Raw genomic sequence first — 18,715 nt, forward strand, 5'->3', positions numbered from 1 at the left:
AGGAGTATACTTGCCAAGTATGTCAGCACAAGCAGTGACAATCCAGGATAATTGCACTGACTGTTAGGCTCCACTACAACCTGCATAAGTGTGCTCAGCTGAAGGAGTCGATTGGACACAACCGTACATCAATTACCTCCAGCACAGCAAGCTACCTAAATAAAGAAAATCAGTGCTCAAATACAAAAGAAAGCAAACCATTTCTTTGTAAACGAGAATGTGCTTTACCGAAGGAGTTATAGCAATGCGATCCTATGATACCTATCTGATCAAGAGGCGATGGAAATCATGCCAATCTCACAATGCTAAACACCACGGAATGCGAAAAATTATTTATGCAAATTTACGAAGGAGGTTCTGCTGGCCGACCATGGACGACACTTCCGAGCATGTTAAGAAATGCTTAAGCTACCAAATGCACAGATCATTGATCAAAGCGCCACACACGCAGTTGAACAACATTGTAACGCATTGGCCGTTCCACAGCTGGGGACTAGACCTTATAGGCCCAATAAATCCAAATTCTTTAAAGCGCCACAAATACATAATTACCACAACAGAATATTCATCCAAATGGGTCGAGGCTATGCCGCTAAAAGACTACGTAGGGGACTATAGCCGCATTCATCAAAGAACATATCATTTGTAGGTTCGACGCGCCAATGATAATTAGGCACAATGCCAAGTCATTCATGAACAAAGATGTGATAGATATGTTGCAACAATTAATACGAGATTACATACATCAACCCCTTAACGGGCAGGTGGAGGCCACTAATAAAACCCTCATCTGAATCCTAAGTAGGACAGTGTATGATCATCATAGAGGATGGCACGAGCATCTACCCTACCTAGGCTGGGCGTACAGGATCTCGAAGTGTAGCTCAACAGAAGCATAGCCTTATTCCCTAGTCTAGGGAAAGACGCTATACTACCTGCAAAAGTAGTGATTCCATCAGCAAGAGTGGCAATGGATATCCATACCACGCCGAACGAAGTAAGTTGTTTCACGCACCTAAACACAATAAAAGAAAGAAGGTTCCGCGCGGAACGATTTCCGATGCATACAAGAAGCAAATGGCCAATTATTATAATCAAAGCGTTAAGGAGAAGATTTTTAAGGTCGATGACTTGGTTCTGAAAATCGCTCCTCATGTACAAAGAAATGCTAGCGCGGTAAAGTTCGCGACAAACTGGGAAGGGCAGTTTAGAATCAGAAAAGTAGCCTAAGAGTCTAATATGTTAAATTATGTTGTTTTTTCGAAGTTGGACATTTTTATTTTTATTTTTTGATAAAGAGAAATTTATTGCATTTAGCTTAGAATGTTTTGAATGTCTTTAGCTAAAAGACTACAAAGCTCAGAACTACAAGATTCATATGCTTCAACACTTGAAGCTGTCTCTCTTACTGACTTAGCTATAACAGTTCACATGGTTGCTTCATCTCTACTAACAAAAGTAAAAACCCAATGATGAAAACTTGAGATTAAGTATTTTATCTCTTTGTTATAGTCTTATTCTCCCATTGCACTAATAAAGAATCTTCAATGTATATTTGGTCCAACTGCTTATCCTTTTCCCATGATAAAGCTTCATGCACTGCCATACATTCTCCAGCCTGTGGACTTAGTGTTCCATCTGCGTAACTTCCTTTGACTCCATAACAGGTACATGTATTATCTCGCATGACAAGACCAGTTCCAAGTTGGTTAGAAAAAAGATCAAATGACACATCTACATTTATTTTCATAATTCCATTTGTAGATGTTTTCCAATGAGATTGTTTAATAACATGTTGATTATCTAAACTAGATGCAGTGTCATGCAAATGTGGTGTTAGATAATTATGAATCTTGTGCACAAAGGTAAGACGGTTTAGAGTTATTCCCTGAAAGACAACATCACATCTGTCTTTCCAAATTATCCATGCTCCAATCATGAGAGAATATAACATCTTCTCTTCAATAGATGTGTTCTCTGTGAACCAACTTATGATCCATTATGACACAGAGTTACAGTTCTGTCTGACAGAGTCAATATTAATATTAATCCCTTTCCATACTTTCCTTGCATGCCTGCAATCAAGTACGTTCTATAGTTTCTTCATAGTGACCGCAGATGTCGCAATGAGTATCCAGGTCTCCATTGTATCTGGCTAGTTTGTTCTTAGTAGAGTTGATTTCTCTAATGCACTTCCATGCAAACAGTTTTATCTTGTGAGCTATATTGCATCTCCATAGTGATTTCTACACATTATTGCTTACTGCAACACCATTAACTTGAACGTCCCTGCTAGACGTTGTTAACAGTTTGTAGGAACTTTTGACTGAGAACTTCCCATCTTATGCAGGCATCCATACCATGACATCCTTTTTAGTTTTGTCAATGAAGAGATATTAAATTCTTCTAGATGTATCAACATCAAATAAATGATCCAGGAGAATAGTATTCCATTGATTTGTATATGGGAGCAATAGTTCTACTACTTCTCCATAAAATCTGAAAGAATCATTCTTAGGAAGAGGCGGATGATTCAAACCTGGTACCCATTTTTCCAGCCATATTTTTATGTTCTCCCCGTTGTTGAATTCCATGAAGTAATGTTGTTGCACAATTGTCAAAGCTTTATTAATACCATTCCAAGTATAAGAACAGTCTTTTACCTCGATCTTTTGACGTATGATGTCTCCAGTTTTGAAGCATTTATTGCTCAACACTTGAACCATGTGATGGCTTGAATCATTGCATATTCTCCAAGCTAATTTAGTTAGAAGTGCTAAGTTAAGCTTTTCTAAATATCTGAAGGCTAGTCCACCCACATCTTTAGGAGTACATACATTATGCGAGGCAATTGGATAGCCTCTATTATTTTTATGACCCTAAAAAAACCAAGGTTGCTAATAGGGGGACCGGTTTGCTTGGGATGTACCAAAATACAAATAAGACAAAACAACATTTGCCTTGGGGTTGGTACACCCCCAAGCAAATTGATACCCCGTTAGCAGTCTTTGAAAAGAACTCCTCCGTAGAATGTCCCTAGAAATTGTATTGGGCTTCTTAGCAAGCATTTTGGCGTAGTTCCCTGTATTTGTCCGAGCAATGGTATTTACTTTTCTGACGGAAATATAATAAATGTGACAGCTTATAATGGCAATGCGGCGGGAGTGGCTAGCGGTCTACCACCATCATGCTCATCATCCAGTATACTGAAAGTACACCATAAAGAATAAAGGTATACAATTACTACAGATCAGATAAAGATTGGAAATTTAAATTCCTACCTACTTCTTCGTATATAACGATTTAATCAAAAGAAATCTGATCTCGTTGTGCTACCAACCATCCAGTGGTAATCCAGGCTTTAGCTTTAGGGTTACTTGCTGAAAGAAAGATGCATTTGAGCGAGAATGAGGGTATTGAGGGAAGTATATTTCTGGTCACTGGTGGACTTGGTTTTGTTGGTTCAGCTCTTTGTTCTGAACTCATACGTAGAGGTGCAAGGGAAGTTCGAACTTTAGATCTTCGTTCTTCATCTCCTTGGTCTGCTCATCTTAATGAGATTGGTGTTAAGTCCATTCAAGGTATTAGCTTTTTATATCATAAAGACTTTATATTTTACTATCTGAGTGATTGAATTTGACCTAAACTTTACTTTAATTACCTGTTTAATCAATCCAATTCTGTAATTTCATCCATACCCAAAAATGGGTTGGACTCAATTGTAAGTCAAATCCATTAAAGGTAACGCCTTTTTCCAAAAACAGCAGAGTAACAAACAATTTAGTGTTTAAGTGATGACTCTTTGAGGCAACTGATAGATACAAAATGATAAAGGTGTAACCTTTACTAGATTTAACTCTAAATCTTCCATTATGAAGTCAACTCACTCATGGGCATGGATGGAATTGTGGAATTGATCTATCCTTGATTCGTAATTGGTTTTTATTTTCGTTTTTTCATTCTAATATGTGATATGTAATCCATACCCGATACACAGGGGATGTCAGCAAAAACAAAGATGTTGCAAAGGCTTTGCGTCGGGTGGACTGTGTTTTCCACCTTGCTTCTTATGGGATGTCTGGCAAGGAAATGATTCAGGCTGGACGTGTTGACGAAGTTAAATAAATGGAACATGCCATGTTTTGGATGCTTGTTTCGAGTTTGGAGTGAAGAGGCTAGTAGTTTATGCGAGTACTTACAATGTTGTGTTCGGAGGGCAGGAGATTGTAAATGGCAATGAAGCCTTGCCTTATTTTCCCATGGACGATCATGTTGATCCATACGGCCGTAGTAAATCTGTTGCTGAACAGTTGGTTCTCAAGAGCAATGGCCGCACCTCCAAGTAAGTAAATGTGTCTCTAAGTTTGTAGTTACTGTAGAAGAACCTGCATCAGAACGAGTTCTACCCTTTCCTTATCCCCTGTTGAACTGCAATTTCTCAATTATAGGATGATCAAAGATTTTTAAGGCAGGATTAGATAGATTGGGTTAATGCATTTACCTTACCACCATTACTAGACTTAGGTTATGTGGTTATAACTTTGACTTTCTATAGGAAGAATGGAACTCGTCTCTATACTTGCGTGATTCGTCCTGCTGCAATCTATGGACCGGGTGAAGAAAGGCATTTTCCTAGGATAGTCTCACTTGCAAAGCTTGGTCTGCTGGCATTCCAAGTTGGTGGTCCAACCGTGAAGTCAGATTGGGTATATGTGGATAATCTCGTGCTTGCTCTAATATTGGCAAGCATGGGACTCTTGGATAATATTCCCGGGAGAGAAGGAACTCCTGTTGCAGCTGGACAGCCTTACTTCATCTGTGATGGTAATACAATTTGTCTCTAAGAAATTGATTTTCCAAGTTAACTACTAGTACTACTATCACTATATATGGAGTTGTTATTTATAAATTTTGTTCAGATTCAAAAAATACTCTATTACAGTTTGTCCTCCCCGGTGCATGGATTTAATCTTATATGTACGATCTTGACAGCAAATCGTGTATATATTAGGTTGTTGAACATCTTCTTGACTCACATGGTTATGTGGTTACCTGGTCATTTTCAGGATCACCTGTCAATACATTTGAGTTTATCCGCCCACTGCTCAGAAGTCTGGACTATGACGTGCCAAAGGCTACATTGGACATCTCCCATGCACTCCTCTTGGGACGAATTTTCTGGGTAATTTATACAATTTTATATCCATGGTTGAATCGGTCATGGCTGCCTCAACCATTTGTTCTCCCCTCCGAAGCACATAAGGTAGGTTCATTCATTTCTTACCTCTTCCATGTGTTTGATTAAAGATATGTCATGAGTTCTCTTTCATGTTAGTTCGGGAGGCTGCACAAATATTCCATGTCAACATTTTCTATGCTTCTGCCCCACAGGTTGGAGTTACTCATTACTTTTCTCCCCTAAAAGCAAAGAATGAGCTAGGATATGTCCCCATGGTGAGTCCCCAAGAGGGCATGTCTGCGACCATCTCGTACTGGCAGGAGCGGAAGAGGAGATCTTTGGATGGGCCCACCATACATGCATGGTGTTTCTGTGTGATTGGAATGTTTGCTGTATTTGTTCTCGCCTATTTACCAATCTCAGGTGGCCTTTATATAGGATGAACCTCCTCGTACCTTCAATGCTAAGACAATTAATGGCCATAAAACGAAACGTTTTTTATTAATCATAAAGAAAACGAATGAGGATTGAAACCAATAAATTTATTACCAAAAGGAAGATGAAAGTCTAAGAAAACCATGCGGTTTCTCTGATTACCATAAGAAGGTTGTAACTGCAGATGAAAAAACGCAAATAAATAAACAAAGCGGCAATACATCGTGATGGAACATTCATGTAAGAGGACACAATCAGGCTAATATGCATATGCCCCTAGCAATTAGGTCAAACTCAGGAGCACTTGATAATTCAAACCTTGAAGAAATTGAGAAAAATTCAAACCTTGAGGACACAATCAGGCTAATATGCATCATGTAACTTGAGAAAAATAGAAGAGGTTCAGTAAAATTGAAGAAATTGGAAATCCAAACCTTTTAAGTTTTTGTGAATACTTCAAATTAGTGATAATAAGCAAAACTTGATAATTCGACAGGAATAAATTGGAAGTTGTTTAGAAATTTTCAAAGGAAATTGAGAAATCATGATGAAATAGAGAAACAAGATTGATTTCGAGATGTTAGTACATAAAATGAATTTTAGTCACCATACTAGATTATCGCTCTGAAGGTTGGGGACAAACGAAGAACCTATATTGGAAAAATCAATGTAGTTACGTAGTAAATTGGTAATCAAAATTTGATACTGCAACTGTAATAAATTGAAAGCAATTTGTAATTTTTTGATGAAAATTCGGTAAAACTTGAATAATCTCTGATAAGATTCAAGAAATTATAATTTCAGCTCTGTCGCATTCCGATGCTCGTCAAACAATTTGTCTAGGACATTTCCTTCACTACACATTGATTTGGAACATTTCAAATGAGAGATCTGTAAGGATTTCAGCTCTTGTCTTAAAAGTGTACCGAAAATTATTTTCTTGATTAATTACATTGATAATTTGGTGTTATAATTAGAATATTGATAATTTAGAGATTCTTTTATATGGAGAATGTGGTGCTTTTACGAATTTCGAGTTCAGGTCACTGGTATCACCAGATAATAACTTTTCCATTATACTACATTACATCGGTAACTTTTACTAATTTTACTTGGTCTTTTTTTTAAACTAGATTTGCCTCGTTTTTTTCTTAATGTAATATATAATATTGTTTTCTTGGAAAAAGAAAACATAAGTCGACCCATCTCATTGTTCAGTCTTTTTCAATTTGATATGGATGTTTATACGGAAAATGGGTCATTTGTCCAAATATTTTTAAAACATGGTTCAAATGGACGAGTAAAAATTAGTATGGGTGAAATGGACACCAAAAAATAGCAAGGATGAAACTGGATTCATTCTGACTTAAACTTAAAAAATAGCAAGGATGAAACTGGATGCATCCTGATGCAAAATTAAAACTAAAAAGAATATTTGAAAATGGGTAGGATGAAAATGTTTACATCCTTGCTATTTTTACATTTTTGTCCATTTAAACAGTATCAAAATCTAAATGTCTTTTTCACCCAGAAATTGTTGATTTTGGTCTTTTTAACCAATTTTGTGATGTTTATATTTGTGGGAGACCCTTTTGCTATGGTTATATGGGGTTAGAACGTGTATTGCCTTCCATTTTCTGGAACTTGAATAAATTCGATCAAAATTTCGTCCAATATTTCCAAATTGCTTTTAACTTGTTACGAATGAAGTATCCGAGCTTGATTAAAATAAAATCACTCAACTTGATGCAATCACCTCAATTCGTTGCATCTGCACTTTCCACTCGTATTTAAACAATAAGTCAATAACATATAGTGTCGGTGGAGCAGGTCCCTTCCGTATGATCGTACCAACGAGTGTGTTTTTTCCGAACAATAACAAAGACATAGAGTAATTGAATAAAAAAAAAAACAGAGACATAAGGAAAACAAAAAAAATAGACATAATTGTGACGTGTATGCCGGTGGAAGCACCACGTGTTAGACTTACATTGTTTATAACGGCACCTATGTCCCAACCAGTGTACGTGTGTAACGTGTCGGCTTCACCACTCTCATGTACTCGTGTTACGTATCTCCTAACAAGTACAGAGAAGTCTAAAACATAATCAATCAGCTACAAAGAAGAAGTGGGGAAAAAAAGGAAGTCTGAGAGAGAAATAGAGAGAGATGAAAACATTTAGCTACATCACCAAAGAATAATGAATCAGAAACCATGAAAGTAATCATCAACTACATCACCAATAAAATCAATTAGCAAGAGTTCTTTCTGCTGCTCTGGCCAAAGATGTTTCATCATTGACAACAATGCCCTAATAAAATTACCAACGCAACCACAGTTCCTGAAGAAGACGATTTAGCTCGTCTTGCTGCCATTAACTGATTCTTTACCCTTCGACAAGTAAGTGCTACGCGATTTTATGTTAATTTTTTATTTTTATTTTCTTTTCTGATTCAATTGAAGTTGTTTCGTACTTGTATTTTGCTTTTATTTGTGTCTGTATTGATTGACTTTTGATACTTTGGCATTATTATAGGCGCCTTACTATATGTCGTAATGTGATATGTGAGATTTGAGTTTAGATCATATTGAGTCAGGGGTGCTGCAATTGGGGATTATGTGAAACGTAATGTTCAAACCCTCTAAGAAGTAATGGAAGACAAAATCAATTTGGTGGGATTAGTTGATTGGTTTATAAGTAGGCATTTCCACTGCTTAGAGATGTTGTTGTTGGAGATGGCCGGGTGTCGTATTGCATCATGGTGGCTCTGGAAATTATGATTATTATCTCTCTTCATATCTTGATTTTAAAGGTAGTAATAAAAGGTCAGGTTCAAATTTCCAACAATAACCATTAAAAAAATTACCCCGTCCGTTGGTAAATCTTATTTAGAGCATATTTTATTATATAGGTTTTTCTGTGAATTCAAGATTTTATTGTTTACACAGAATGGGATTTAATCAAAATTGGTTTGATGGATTATAGAAAGGGGAGCAAAGTGGTGATCATGGTAATTGATATGGATCTAAGCGTGGTTGTGCAACATATCCTCGTATTATTGCAGAAAGAGTATGCTTCATATCCCCTTTACTTATACCTCTTAAGTAGGCCAAGATGTCTCATTTAAAGCGCAGGTACTTGTTTTGTTCTATTCCAAAGATTTCTCTGTTTGGTTTTTCTTGGCGAACAATCTAGTTTTCGATGTTGATGTTTTCATTTTCATTCAGCTCATGTACTGCATGCAGTACATCGTGGTTTTGCTTCCATCTTTTTGGGAGTTAATCTTCTCGAAAACCTTTGTTTAAACAGTTGAAATAATTGCCAGAGATATATGAAATTTTGATGTTTTATCTGCAAAAATAGGTAGTGGCACTGATTGATTATGTGATGGAGTTGGATGGAAACTATGGACCACATCTAATTACTGTATCTAATGCCATTTCGGTTCATTATGTCTCTAATGCCATTTCGGTTAATTGTTGGATTCCCCCACCCAAGGCCCAAGATGTCTAAAAGGTCAGGTACTTGTTTTCCAATTCTGAAAATTACTATGATGATTTTTTTCCCCTAAAAGTGCTAATTAGATGAGATGATTTTTTTTAAGTCAAAGAGGTGCCCTCCTACTGCATTTTGTTAGATGTGCACTTAATATTAGGGGTGTAAATTCGGGCAGGCCGGGCCGCCCGACCCAAAAACTAAGACAGGCCGGGCAGACCAGGCTTAATATTTGTGAGCCCGTAAACAAATTCAGGCCGGGCACAAGTAGATAATTTGCTACCCAAAGACCGCCCAAAGCCTGCTTTTTATACGGGCAGGCCAGATCGGGCCGGACAGGCCACTATTTTGACTTTTTTTTTTTTAGTTTAAATTTTCAAATGAACGGTATTAAATACAATATCCTTTCCTTTCCAACATCGCATATCGTAAGTGATAGTATTATTTTATATTTAAATTACACTGACAAATTTTTAATTTTAGCCTATAATAAATAATTAATTAGAGTACAATAAACTTTCTAATAAGAAAATATATTGCCATTAATGTTTTGAAAAAGTTAACTATAAGTAAAAACAATTATATATTTTATTTTTCTTGACACAAAATTGACAATTATAAAATTGTAACTTTTAAGTCTTTTTAAGAGGATATTAAATGATTAATGGCACATAGAAGGCTTTCAGGCCGGGTATCAGGCCGGGCATCATAATTAATCGCAAAGCCCGAGACCGCCCAATAAATTAATCCAGGCCAGGCCGGGTGGTCCATGACGGGACATAACAGGTTTTGGGCTACTTCGGTTACAGGCGGGCTCGGGCGGATACAGGCAGGCCGAGTATTTTCGGGTATTATTTACACCCCTACTTAATATTTAGCTATATTTAGATTGTGCATACCGGGAATTTAGCTATACTATATTTAGATTGTATATATCGGGAATATATTGGAAATATATATAGATTGTCGTTAATGATTTTATTTTTACTTAAATATTGGGCATAAAATCTTTTTAATCGTGGAATCTTTTTAAATGTGGAAAAAATCTTTTACTAGTCCACTAAAAGAAAAAAAAACTTTCCGCCAAAATTTTCATGATATTCAAAAAGTCCGCCAAAATTTTCATTTGTTCTGGATTGTGGCCATAATCTTCGGATAACTGATCACGTTTCCCTTCTATTCTGAAAACAAACCTCTGTTTCTGTATAACAAAAAAAAACTGAAGTACAAAACCCGAAATCTGAACTTGAAAGAGGCAACTGTATTAACCTTTGATTTTGATCTTAAATTATTTTTCTTTATCTTAATTGTTATAAGTACAAATTTGTACCCTAATCTCTCATCCTAACTATCAGTATCCCTAATCTCTCCTACTAAAACAGACACATGTTTTGGGTTTGTGATCAGTGACTCAGAATTGGTATTTGGGAGAGATTATTGATTACTTCTTTTTTGTGCTGAAAACTTGAGAAAAAACATCTTTTAATGATTTATCAAAGTTTCTCTTTAAACTTATTTCTTCAATTTTTGATTTTTTGTCTCTGGTTTTCTTTTTTGTTATTTTTTGTTCTTTTATTAATTTGGTTTTTGAGTGTCTACTGTTCTTTCTTGTTAACCTTGATGCTTTTGGTCTATTTTCCTTTCGGTTTGTTGATCATCTACTTTTGTGTCTCATTATCAGGGGTACTACCAAATTTAATCAAGGGATAATGGCACCAGGTGGAGTTAGACCCCCTCACTTATCACACTCAGCCTCTCAGTTACGTTGTCACGCACTGGTAATTGAGTTAATCACATACCTACAAAAAAAAAATTGGAATTATTATGTTCATTATTGGAAAAACCTAGTATCATCTTTTTTTATTTTAACTCTCATATCTCTTGAAAATGGATCTGCCAAAGATTCATAAAGAACGAAGATGAGATGCTCTTAATGCAGAGCTTAATAAATATCACATAAGGAAAACCAAAGAAAAGCCTACAATAATGATCAAGCCAGGTCAAAAGATTCCAAATGGGGTTTGGGTCAATTAGTTCCAAACTGAAATAGGGATCATCGTCAGAATGTTGGCACCATGGTCTGACTTGCTCCAAATGGAAGTCAATTGAAAAATCATATCTCAGGAAATTTTATGATCTCATATTGGTTTTGTTGAATCATAGGAACTTGAAGCAGAGAAGCAGAGAAGAAAAATAAGGAACTTGAAGAAAGAGTTGATAAACAAAATCGCACAATACAGGGGCTGGTAAATGACACGATAGATATAAGAAAGAATGTTGCTTGAAATGCATGGAAATCGTCAAGGTGCTTCTTGAGACGATTGTTAAGGGACCACCAGTTGAGATGTGAATCACCGTTTCTTTTCTTTAGCTTTATGTTTCTCTTTCATAACTTATGGGATCATTTTTTTTTTTTCAGTTGTTTAGAATTTTAAGTTTCTTAATTAGTAATTTGCTTCTTTTTAAAAATTTAATGCTCGACATTGATGAATTACAATTTTTGATCAAAATATGAAACGCCTGATATAAATTTGTAATATGTCGTGGATAATTCTTCTTCCCCCTCGAACAACACTAAGAGACTCTTACATGACAAAAGAGACTCTTACATTGAATTTGCAAAAGAGACTCTTACATGACAGAAGAATTTGTTGTTTAATAATAGCAATCGTGATCATGAGTATATATGTTGCAAATGAGTATATATGCGGCGATTATAAACGTCGCACATACTATGATTGTATCTACAAAAATTACGTGTTGCAAATATAATTCTTTATGACGTAGTAATGCGTAGTAAATAGTCATTATTCACGATATTATTTTGTGTTGAAAATAACATATATCAACGACAGGTTTTTATATGTTGCGTAAGCACCAATTTTATAATACAATGATATGTTGAAAATAAGGGTTGTTTGTGACATTTTCAACCGTTATAAATAACATATATTAACGACAAGTTTACCTGTTGCGTATGGACAAATTTTTTTAACGCACTAATATGTTGAAAATAAGGACTAGTTGTGACATCTTAAACCGTTAAAAATAAAAACTGTTTGTTACATAAACAAGCGTCACATAAAGGGTTTTTTGGTATAATTGAAAAAAACAGTATTCGTGACGCACAAGCTATTTGTGACGCAAAAAACATATTTGTGATACAAAAAAAATACTGAAAAAAACCCACGACATAAGTGACGCTTTTAGCGTCGGTCGGAGTATTTGCAACACCTCTTTTTATAACGCATTGACCGACAGTAAAAAAACGTCACAAAAATATATTTGTGGCATAAAATCAAATATTTGTGACGATATTTTTCATTGAAAAAAACATGTTTTGTTGTAGTGGATAATTATACCTTCGAGCTGCGGGAGGATCACTCGCTAGATGTATGAACAAGAGGGAAAAAGAGATATTACGAAAATTGCATGAAGAAACCTGTGGACAAACCAGCGCCGTGTACCTCTACAGAAAGCTCTAGCGGCTAGGAGTATACTTGCCAAGTATGTCAGCACAAGCAGTGACAATCCAGGATAATTGCACTGACTGTTAGGCTCCACTACAACCTGCATAAGTGTGCTCAGCTGAAGGAGTCGATTGGACACAACCGTACATCAATTACCTCCAGCACAGCAAGCTACCTAAATAAAGAAAATCAGTGCTTAAATACAAAAGAAAGCAAACCATTTCTTTGTAAACGAGAATGTGCTTTACCGAAGGAGTTATAGCAATGCGATCCTATGATACCTATCTGATCAAGAGGCGATGGAAATCATGCCAATCTCACAATGCTAAACACCACGGAATGCGAAAAATTATTTATGCAAATTTACGAAGGAGGTTCTGCTGGCCGACCATGGACGACACTTCCGAGCATGTTAAGAAATGCTTAAGCTACCAAATGCACAGATCATTGATCAAAGCGCCACACACGCAGTTGAACAACATTGTAACGCATTGGCCGTTCCACAGCTGGGGACTAGACCTTATAGGCCCAATAAATCCAAATTCTTTAAAGCGCCACAAATACATAATTACCACAACAGAATATTCATCCAAATGGGTCGAGGCTATGCCGCTAAAAGACTACGTAGGGGAGACTATAGCCGCATTCATCAAAGAACATATCATTTGTAGGTTCGACGCGCCAATGATAATTAGGCACAATGCCAAGTCATTCGTGAACAAAGATGTGATAGATCTGTTGCAACAATATAATACGAGATTACATACATCAACCCCTTAACGGGCAGGTGGAGGCCACTAATAAAACCCTCATCTGAATCCTAAGTAGGACAGTGTATGATCATCATAGAGGATGGCACGAGCATCTACCCCTAGCGCTATGGGCGTACAGGATCTCGAAGTGTAGCTCAACAGAAGCATAGCCTTATTCCCTAGTCTAGGGAGAAGACGCTATACTACCTGCAAAAGTAGTGATTCCATCAGCAAGAGTGGCAATGGATATCCATACCACGCCGAACGAAGTAAGTTGTTTCACGCACCTAAACACAATAAAAGAAAGAAGGTTCCGCGCGGAACGATTTCCGATGCATACAAGAAGCAAATGGCCAATTATTATAATCAAAGCGTTAAGGAGAAGATTTTTAAGGTCGATGACTTGGTTCTGAAAATCGCTCCTCATGTACAAAGAAATGCTAGCGCGGTAAAGTTCGCGACAAACTGGGAAGGGCAGTTTAGAATCAGAAAAGTAGCCTAGAGCATTCTAAATATGTTAAATTATGTTGTTTTTTCGAAGTTGGACATTTTTATTTTTATTTTTTGATAAAGAGAAATTTATTGCATTTAGCTTAGAATGTTTTGAATGTCTTTAGCTAAAAGACCCAAAGCTCAGAACTACAAGATTCATATGCTTCAACACTTGAAGCTGTCTCTCTTACTGACTTAGCTATAACATCAGCTACTTGGTTGTCATCTCTACTAACAAAAGTAAAAACCCAATGATGAAAACTTGAGATTAAGTATTTTATCTCTTTTGTTATAGTCTTATTCTCCCATTGCACTAATAAAGAATCTTCAATGTATATTTGGTCCAACTGCTTATCCTTTTCCCATGATAAAGCTTCATGCACTGCCATACATTCTCCAGCCTGTGGACTTAGTGTTCCATCTGCGTAACTTCCTTTGACTCCATAACAGGTACACGTATTATCTCGCATGACAAGACCAGTTCCAAGTTGGTTAGAAAAAAGATCAAATGCCACATCTACATTTATTTTCATAATTCCATTTGTAGATGTTTTCCAATGAGATTGTTTAATAACATGTTGATTATCTAAACTAGAAGCAGTGTCATGCAAATGTGGTGTTAGATAATTATGAATCTTGTGCACAAAGGTAAGACGGTTTAGAGTTATTCCCTGAAAGACAACATCACATCTGTCTTTCCAAATTATCCATGCTCCAATCATGAGAGAATATAACATCTTCTCTTCAATAGATGTGTTCTCTGTGAACCAACTTATGACCCATTATGACACGGAGTTACAGTTCTGTCTGACAGAGTCAATATTAATATTAATCCCTTTCCATACTTTCCTTGCATGCCTGCAATCAAGTACGTTCTATAGTTTCTTCATAGTGACCACAGATGTCGCAATGAGTATCCAGGTCTCCATTGTATCTGGCTAGTTTGTTCTTAGTAGAGTTGATTTCTCTAATGCACTTCCATGCAAACAGTTTTATCTTGTGAGCTATATTGCATCTCCATAGTGATTTCTACACATTATTGCTTACTGCAACACCATTAACTTGAACGTCCCTGCTAGACGTTGTTAACAGTTTGTAGGAACTTTTGACTGAGAACTTCCCATCTTATGCAGGCATCCATACCATGACATCCTTTTTAGTTTTGTCAATGAAGAGAGATTAAATTCTTCTAGATGTATCAACATCGAATAAATGATCCAGGAGAATAGTATTCCATTGATTTGTATATGGGAGCATTAGTTCTACTACTTCTCCATAAAATCTGAAAGAATCATTCTTAGGAAGAGGCGGATGATTCAAACCTGGTACCCATTTTTCCAGCCATATTTTTGTGTTCTCCCCGTTGTTGAATTCCATGAAGTAATGTTGTTGCACAATTGTCAAAGCTTTATTAATACCATTCCAAGTATAAGAACAGTCTTTTGCCTCGATCTTTTGACGTATGATGTCTCCAGTTTTGAAGCATTTATTGCTCAACACTTGAACCATGTGATGGCTTGAATCATTGCATATTCTCCAAGCTAACTTAGTTAGAAGTGCTAAGTTAAGCTTTTCTAAATATCTGAAGGCTAGTCCACCCACATCTTTAGGAGTACATACATTATGCGAGGCAATTGGATAGCCTCTATTATTTTTATGACCCTAAAAAAACCAAGGTTGCTAATAGGGGGACCGGTTTGTTTGGGGTGTACCAAAATACAAATAAGACAAAACAACATTTGCCTTGGGGTTGGTACACCCCCAAGCAAATTGATACCCCCGTTAGCAGTCTTTGAAAAGAACTCCTCCGTAGAATGTCCCTAGAAATTGTATTGGGCTTCTTAGCAAGCATTTTGGCGTAGTTCCCTGTATTTGTCCGAGCAATGGTATTTACTTTTCTGACGGAAATATAATAAATGTGACAGCTTATAATGGCAATGCGGCGGGAGTGGCTAGCGGTCTACCACCATAAAGAATAAAGGTATACAATTACTACAGATCAGATAAAGATTGGAAATTTAAATTCCTACCTACTTCTTCGTATATAACGATTTAATCAAAAGAAATCTGATCTCGTTGTGCTACCAACCATCCAGTGGTAATCCAGGCTTTAGCTTTAGGGTTACTTGCTGAAAGAAAGATGCATTTGAGCGAGAATGAGGGTATTGAGGGAAGTATATTTCTGGTCACTGGTGGACTTGGTTTTGTTGGTTCAGCTCTTTGTTCTGAACTCATACGTAGAGGTGCAAGGGAAGTTCGAACTTTAGATCTTCGTTCTTCATCTCCTTGGTCTGCTCATCTTAATGAGATTGGTGTTAAGTCCATTCAAGGTATTAGCTTTTTATATCATAAAGACTTTATATTTTACTATCTGAGTGATTGAATTTGACCTAAACTTTACTTTAATTACCTGTTTAATCAATCCAATTCTGTAATTTCATCCATACCCAAAAATGGGTTGGACTCAATTGTAAGTCAAATCCATTAAAGGTAACGCCTTTTTCCAAAAACAGCAGAGTAACAAACAATTTAGTGTTTAAGTGATGACTCTTTGAGGCAACTGATAGATACAAAATGATAAAGGTGTAACCTTTACTAGATTTAACTCTAAATCTTCCATTATGAAGTCAACTCACTCATGGGCATGGATGGAATTGTGGAATTGATCTATCCTTGATTCGTAATTGGTTTTTATTTTCGTTTTTTCATTCTAATATGTGATATGTAATCCATACCCGATACACAGGGGATGTCAGCAAAAACAAAGATGTTGCAAAGGCTTTGCGTCGGGTGGACTGTGTTTTCCACCTTGCTTCTTATGGGATGTCTGGCAAGGAAATGATTCAGGCTGGACGTGTTGACGAAGTTAATATAAATGGAACATGCCATGTTTTGGATGCTTGTTTCGAGTTTGGAGTGAAGAGGCTAGTTTATGCGAGTACTTACAATGTTGTGTTCGGAGGGCAGGAGATTGTAAATGGCAATGAAGCCTTGCCTTATTTTCCCATGGACGATCATGTTGATCCATACGGCCGTAGTAAATCTGTTGCTGAACAGTTGGTTCTCAAGAGCAATGGCCGTACCTCCAAGTAAGTAAATGTGTCTCTAAGTTTGTAGTTACTGTAGAAGAACCTGCATCAGAACGAGTTCTACCCTTTCCTTATCCCCTGTTGAACTGCAATTTCTCAATTATAGGATGATCAAAGATTTTTAAGGCAGGATTAGATAGATTGGGTTAATGCATTTACCTTACCACCATTACTAGACTTAGGTTATGTGGTTATAACTTTGACTTTCTATAGGAAGAATGGAACTCGTCTCTATACTTGCGTGATTCGTCCTGCTGCAATCTATGGACCGGGTGAAGAAAGGCATTTTCCTAGGATAGTCTCACTTGCAAAGCTTGGTCTGCTGGCATTCCAAGTTGGTGGTCCAACCGTGAAGTCAGATTGGGTATATGTGGATAATCTCGTGCTTGCTCTAATATTGGCAAGCATGGGACTCTTGGATAATATTCCCGGGAGAGAAGGAACTCCTGTTGCAGCTGGACAGCCTTACTTCATCTGTGATGGTAATACAATTTGTCTCTAAGAAATTGATTTTCCAAGTTAACTACTAGTACTACTATCACTATATATGGAGTTGTTATTTATAAATTTTGTTCAGATTCAAAAAATACTCTATTACAGTTTGTCCTCCCCGGTGCATGGATTTAATCTTATATGTACGATCTTGACAGCAAATCGTGTATATATATTAGGTTGTTGAACATCTTCTTGACTCACATGGTTATGTGGTTACCTGGTCATTTTCAGGATCACCTGTCAATACATTTGAGTTTATCCGCCCACTGCTCAGAAGTCTGGACTATGACGTGCCAAAGGCTACATTGGACATCTCCCATGCACTCCTCTTGGGACGAATTTTCTGGGTAATTTATACAATTTTATATCCATGGTTGAATCGGTCATGGCTGCCTCAACCATTTGTTCTCCCCTCCGAAGCACATAAGGTAGGTTCATTCATTTCTTACCTCTTCCATGTGTTTGATTAAAGATATGTCATGAGTTCTCTTTCATGTTAGTTCGGGAGGCTGCACAAATATTCCATGTCAACATTTTCTATGCTTCTGCCCCACAGGTTGGAGTTACTCATTACTTTTCTCCCCTAAAAGCAAAGAATGAGCTAGGATATGTCCCCATGGTGAGTCCCCAAGAGGGCATGTCTGCGACCATCTCGTACTGGCAGGAGCGGAAGAGGAGATCTTTGGATGGGCCCACCATACATGCATGGTGTTTCTGTGTGATTGGAATGTTTGCTGTATTTGTTCTCGCCTATTTACCAATCTTAGGACCCGTAAAGCCACTTTCTCCCCGATCGATGTCCCCTTTACAGATACTTTTCGTCGCTTCAGTAGCTGCACATGTGGGTGAGGCTATATATGCTTGGTTTCTGGCAAAAAAAGTGGATCCTGCAAATGCTAAAGGATGGTTTTGGCAGACATTTGTTCTCGGGTTCTTCTCTCTGCGTTTCCTGTTGAAGAGAGCAAGAAAGGAGTGAGAGTCTGATCTCCCGTCTCATGTTCATTAAACCGATAGAAAATTCTATGTTTTCTACTTGTGTGTAGTTTACTCTGGTGTAGCTCCACTAAGAACAGTTGGAGCAAATAGCTGGTGAAATAATAGTCGGGTTTATGTCAGAAACTTACTTATCATTTATCAATAGCAGAATGAGTGGCATTTGAAATGCCTGATCCTCTTTCTTGTTTTTGCTAGTGGTCAACGTTGATATTGTAATAAGAATAAGCGATGAAGATAAAGAGCAAAATGCAGAGAGATGTTGAATTTCTTTGCAAGTCAAATATGATTGACTAGAGTTCAATTTTCTTTT

At 36.9% G+C, this 18,715-nt stretch overlaps 1 protein-coding gene and 1 pseudogene across 2 annotated transcripts; both read left to right on the forward strand.

The window, feature by feature from the left end:
- Positions 1-3,137: 3,137 nt before the first annotated feature.
- Positions 3,138-5,716, forward strand: LOC113289667 (annotated as a pseudogene).
- Positions 3,172-18,686, forward strand: LOC113289665 (short-chain dehydrogenase/reductase family 42E member 1-like). Of its 2 annotated transcripts, none has more exons than XM_026538988.1 (6): positions 3,172-3,232; positions 15,807-16,155; positions 16,572-16,914; positions 17,128-17,396; positions 17,641-17,837; positions 17,966-18,672. In XM_026538988.1, the coding sequence occupies exons 2-6, from the start codon at positions 15,966-15,968 to the stop codon at positions 18,383-18,385; spliced, it is 1,419 nt and encodes a 472-aa protein (XP_026394773.1). In that variant the 5' UTR covers positions 3,172-3,232; positions 15,807-15,965; the 3' UTR covers positions 18,386-18,672. The 2 variants fall into 2 exon arrangements, with proteins under 2 accessions (XP_026394773.1, XP_026394774.1); XM_026538989.1 differs by lacking the exon at positions 3,172-3,232 and adding an exon at positions 15,716-15,806 and having other exon boundaries at positions 15,922-16,155; positions 17,966-18,686.
- The last annotated feature ends 29 nt before the right edge of the window (positions 18,687-18,715 follow it).

Source organism: Papaver somniferum, chromosome 6, assembly GCF_003573695.1.
Source record: "Papaver somniferum cultivar HN1 chromosome 6, ASM357369v1, whole genome shotgun sequence".
Taxonomy (NCBI): domain Eukaryota; kingdom Viridiplantae; phylum Streptophyta; class Magnoliopsida; order Ranunculales; family Papaveraceae; genus Papaver; species Papaver somniferum.

Coding starts and splice junctions, on each gene's coding strand:
- LOC113289665 (XM_026538988.1), top strand. CDS start 15,966: ATGCATTTGAGCGAGAATGAGGGTATTGAGGGAAGTATATTTCTGGTC. Junction 17,397..17,640: donor GCCTTACTTCATCTGTGATG/GTAATACAATTT, acceptor GGTCATTTTCAG/GATCACCTGTCAATACATTT. Junction 17,838..17,965: donor TCCCCTCCGAAGCACATAAG/GTAGGTTCATTC, acceptor TCTGCCCCACAG/GTTGGAGTTACTCATTACTT.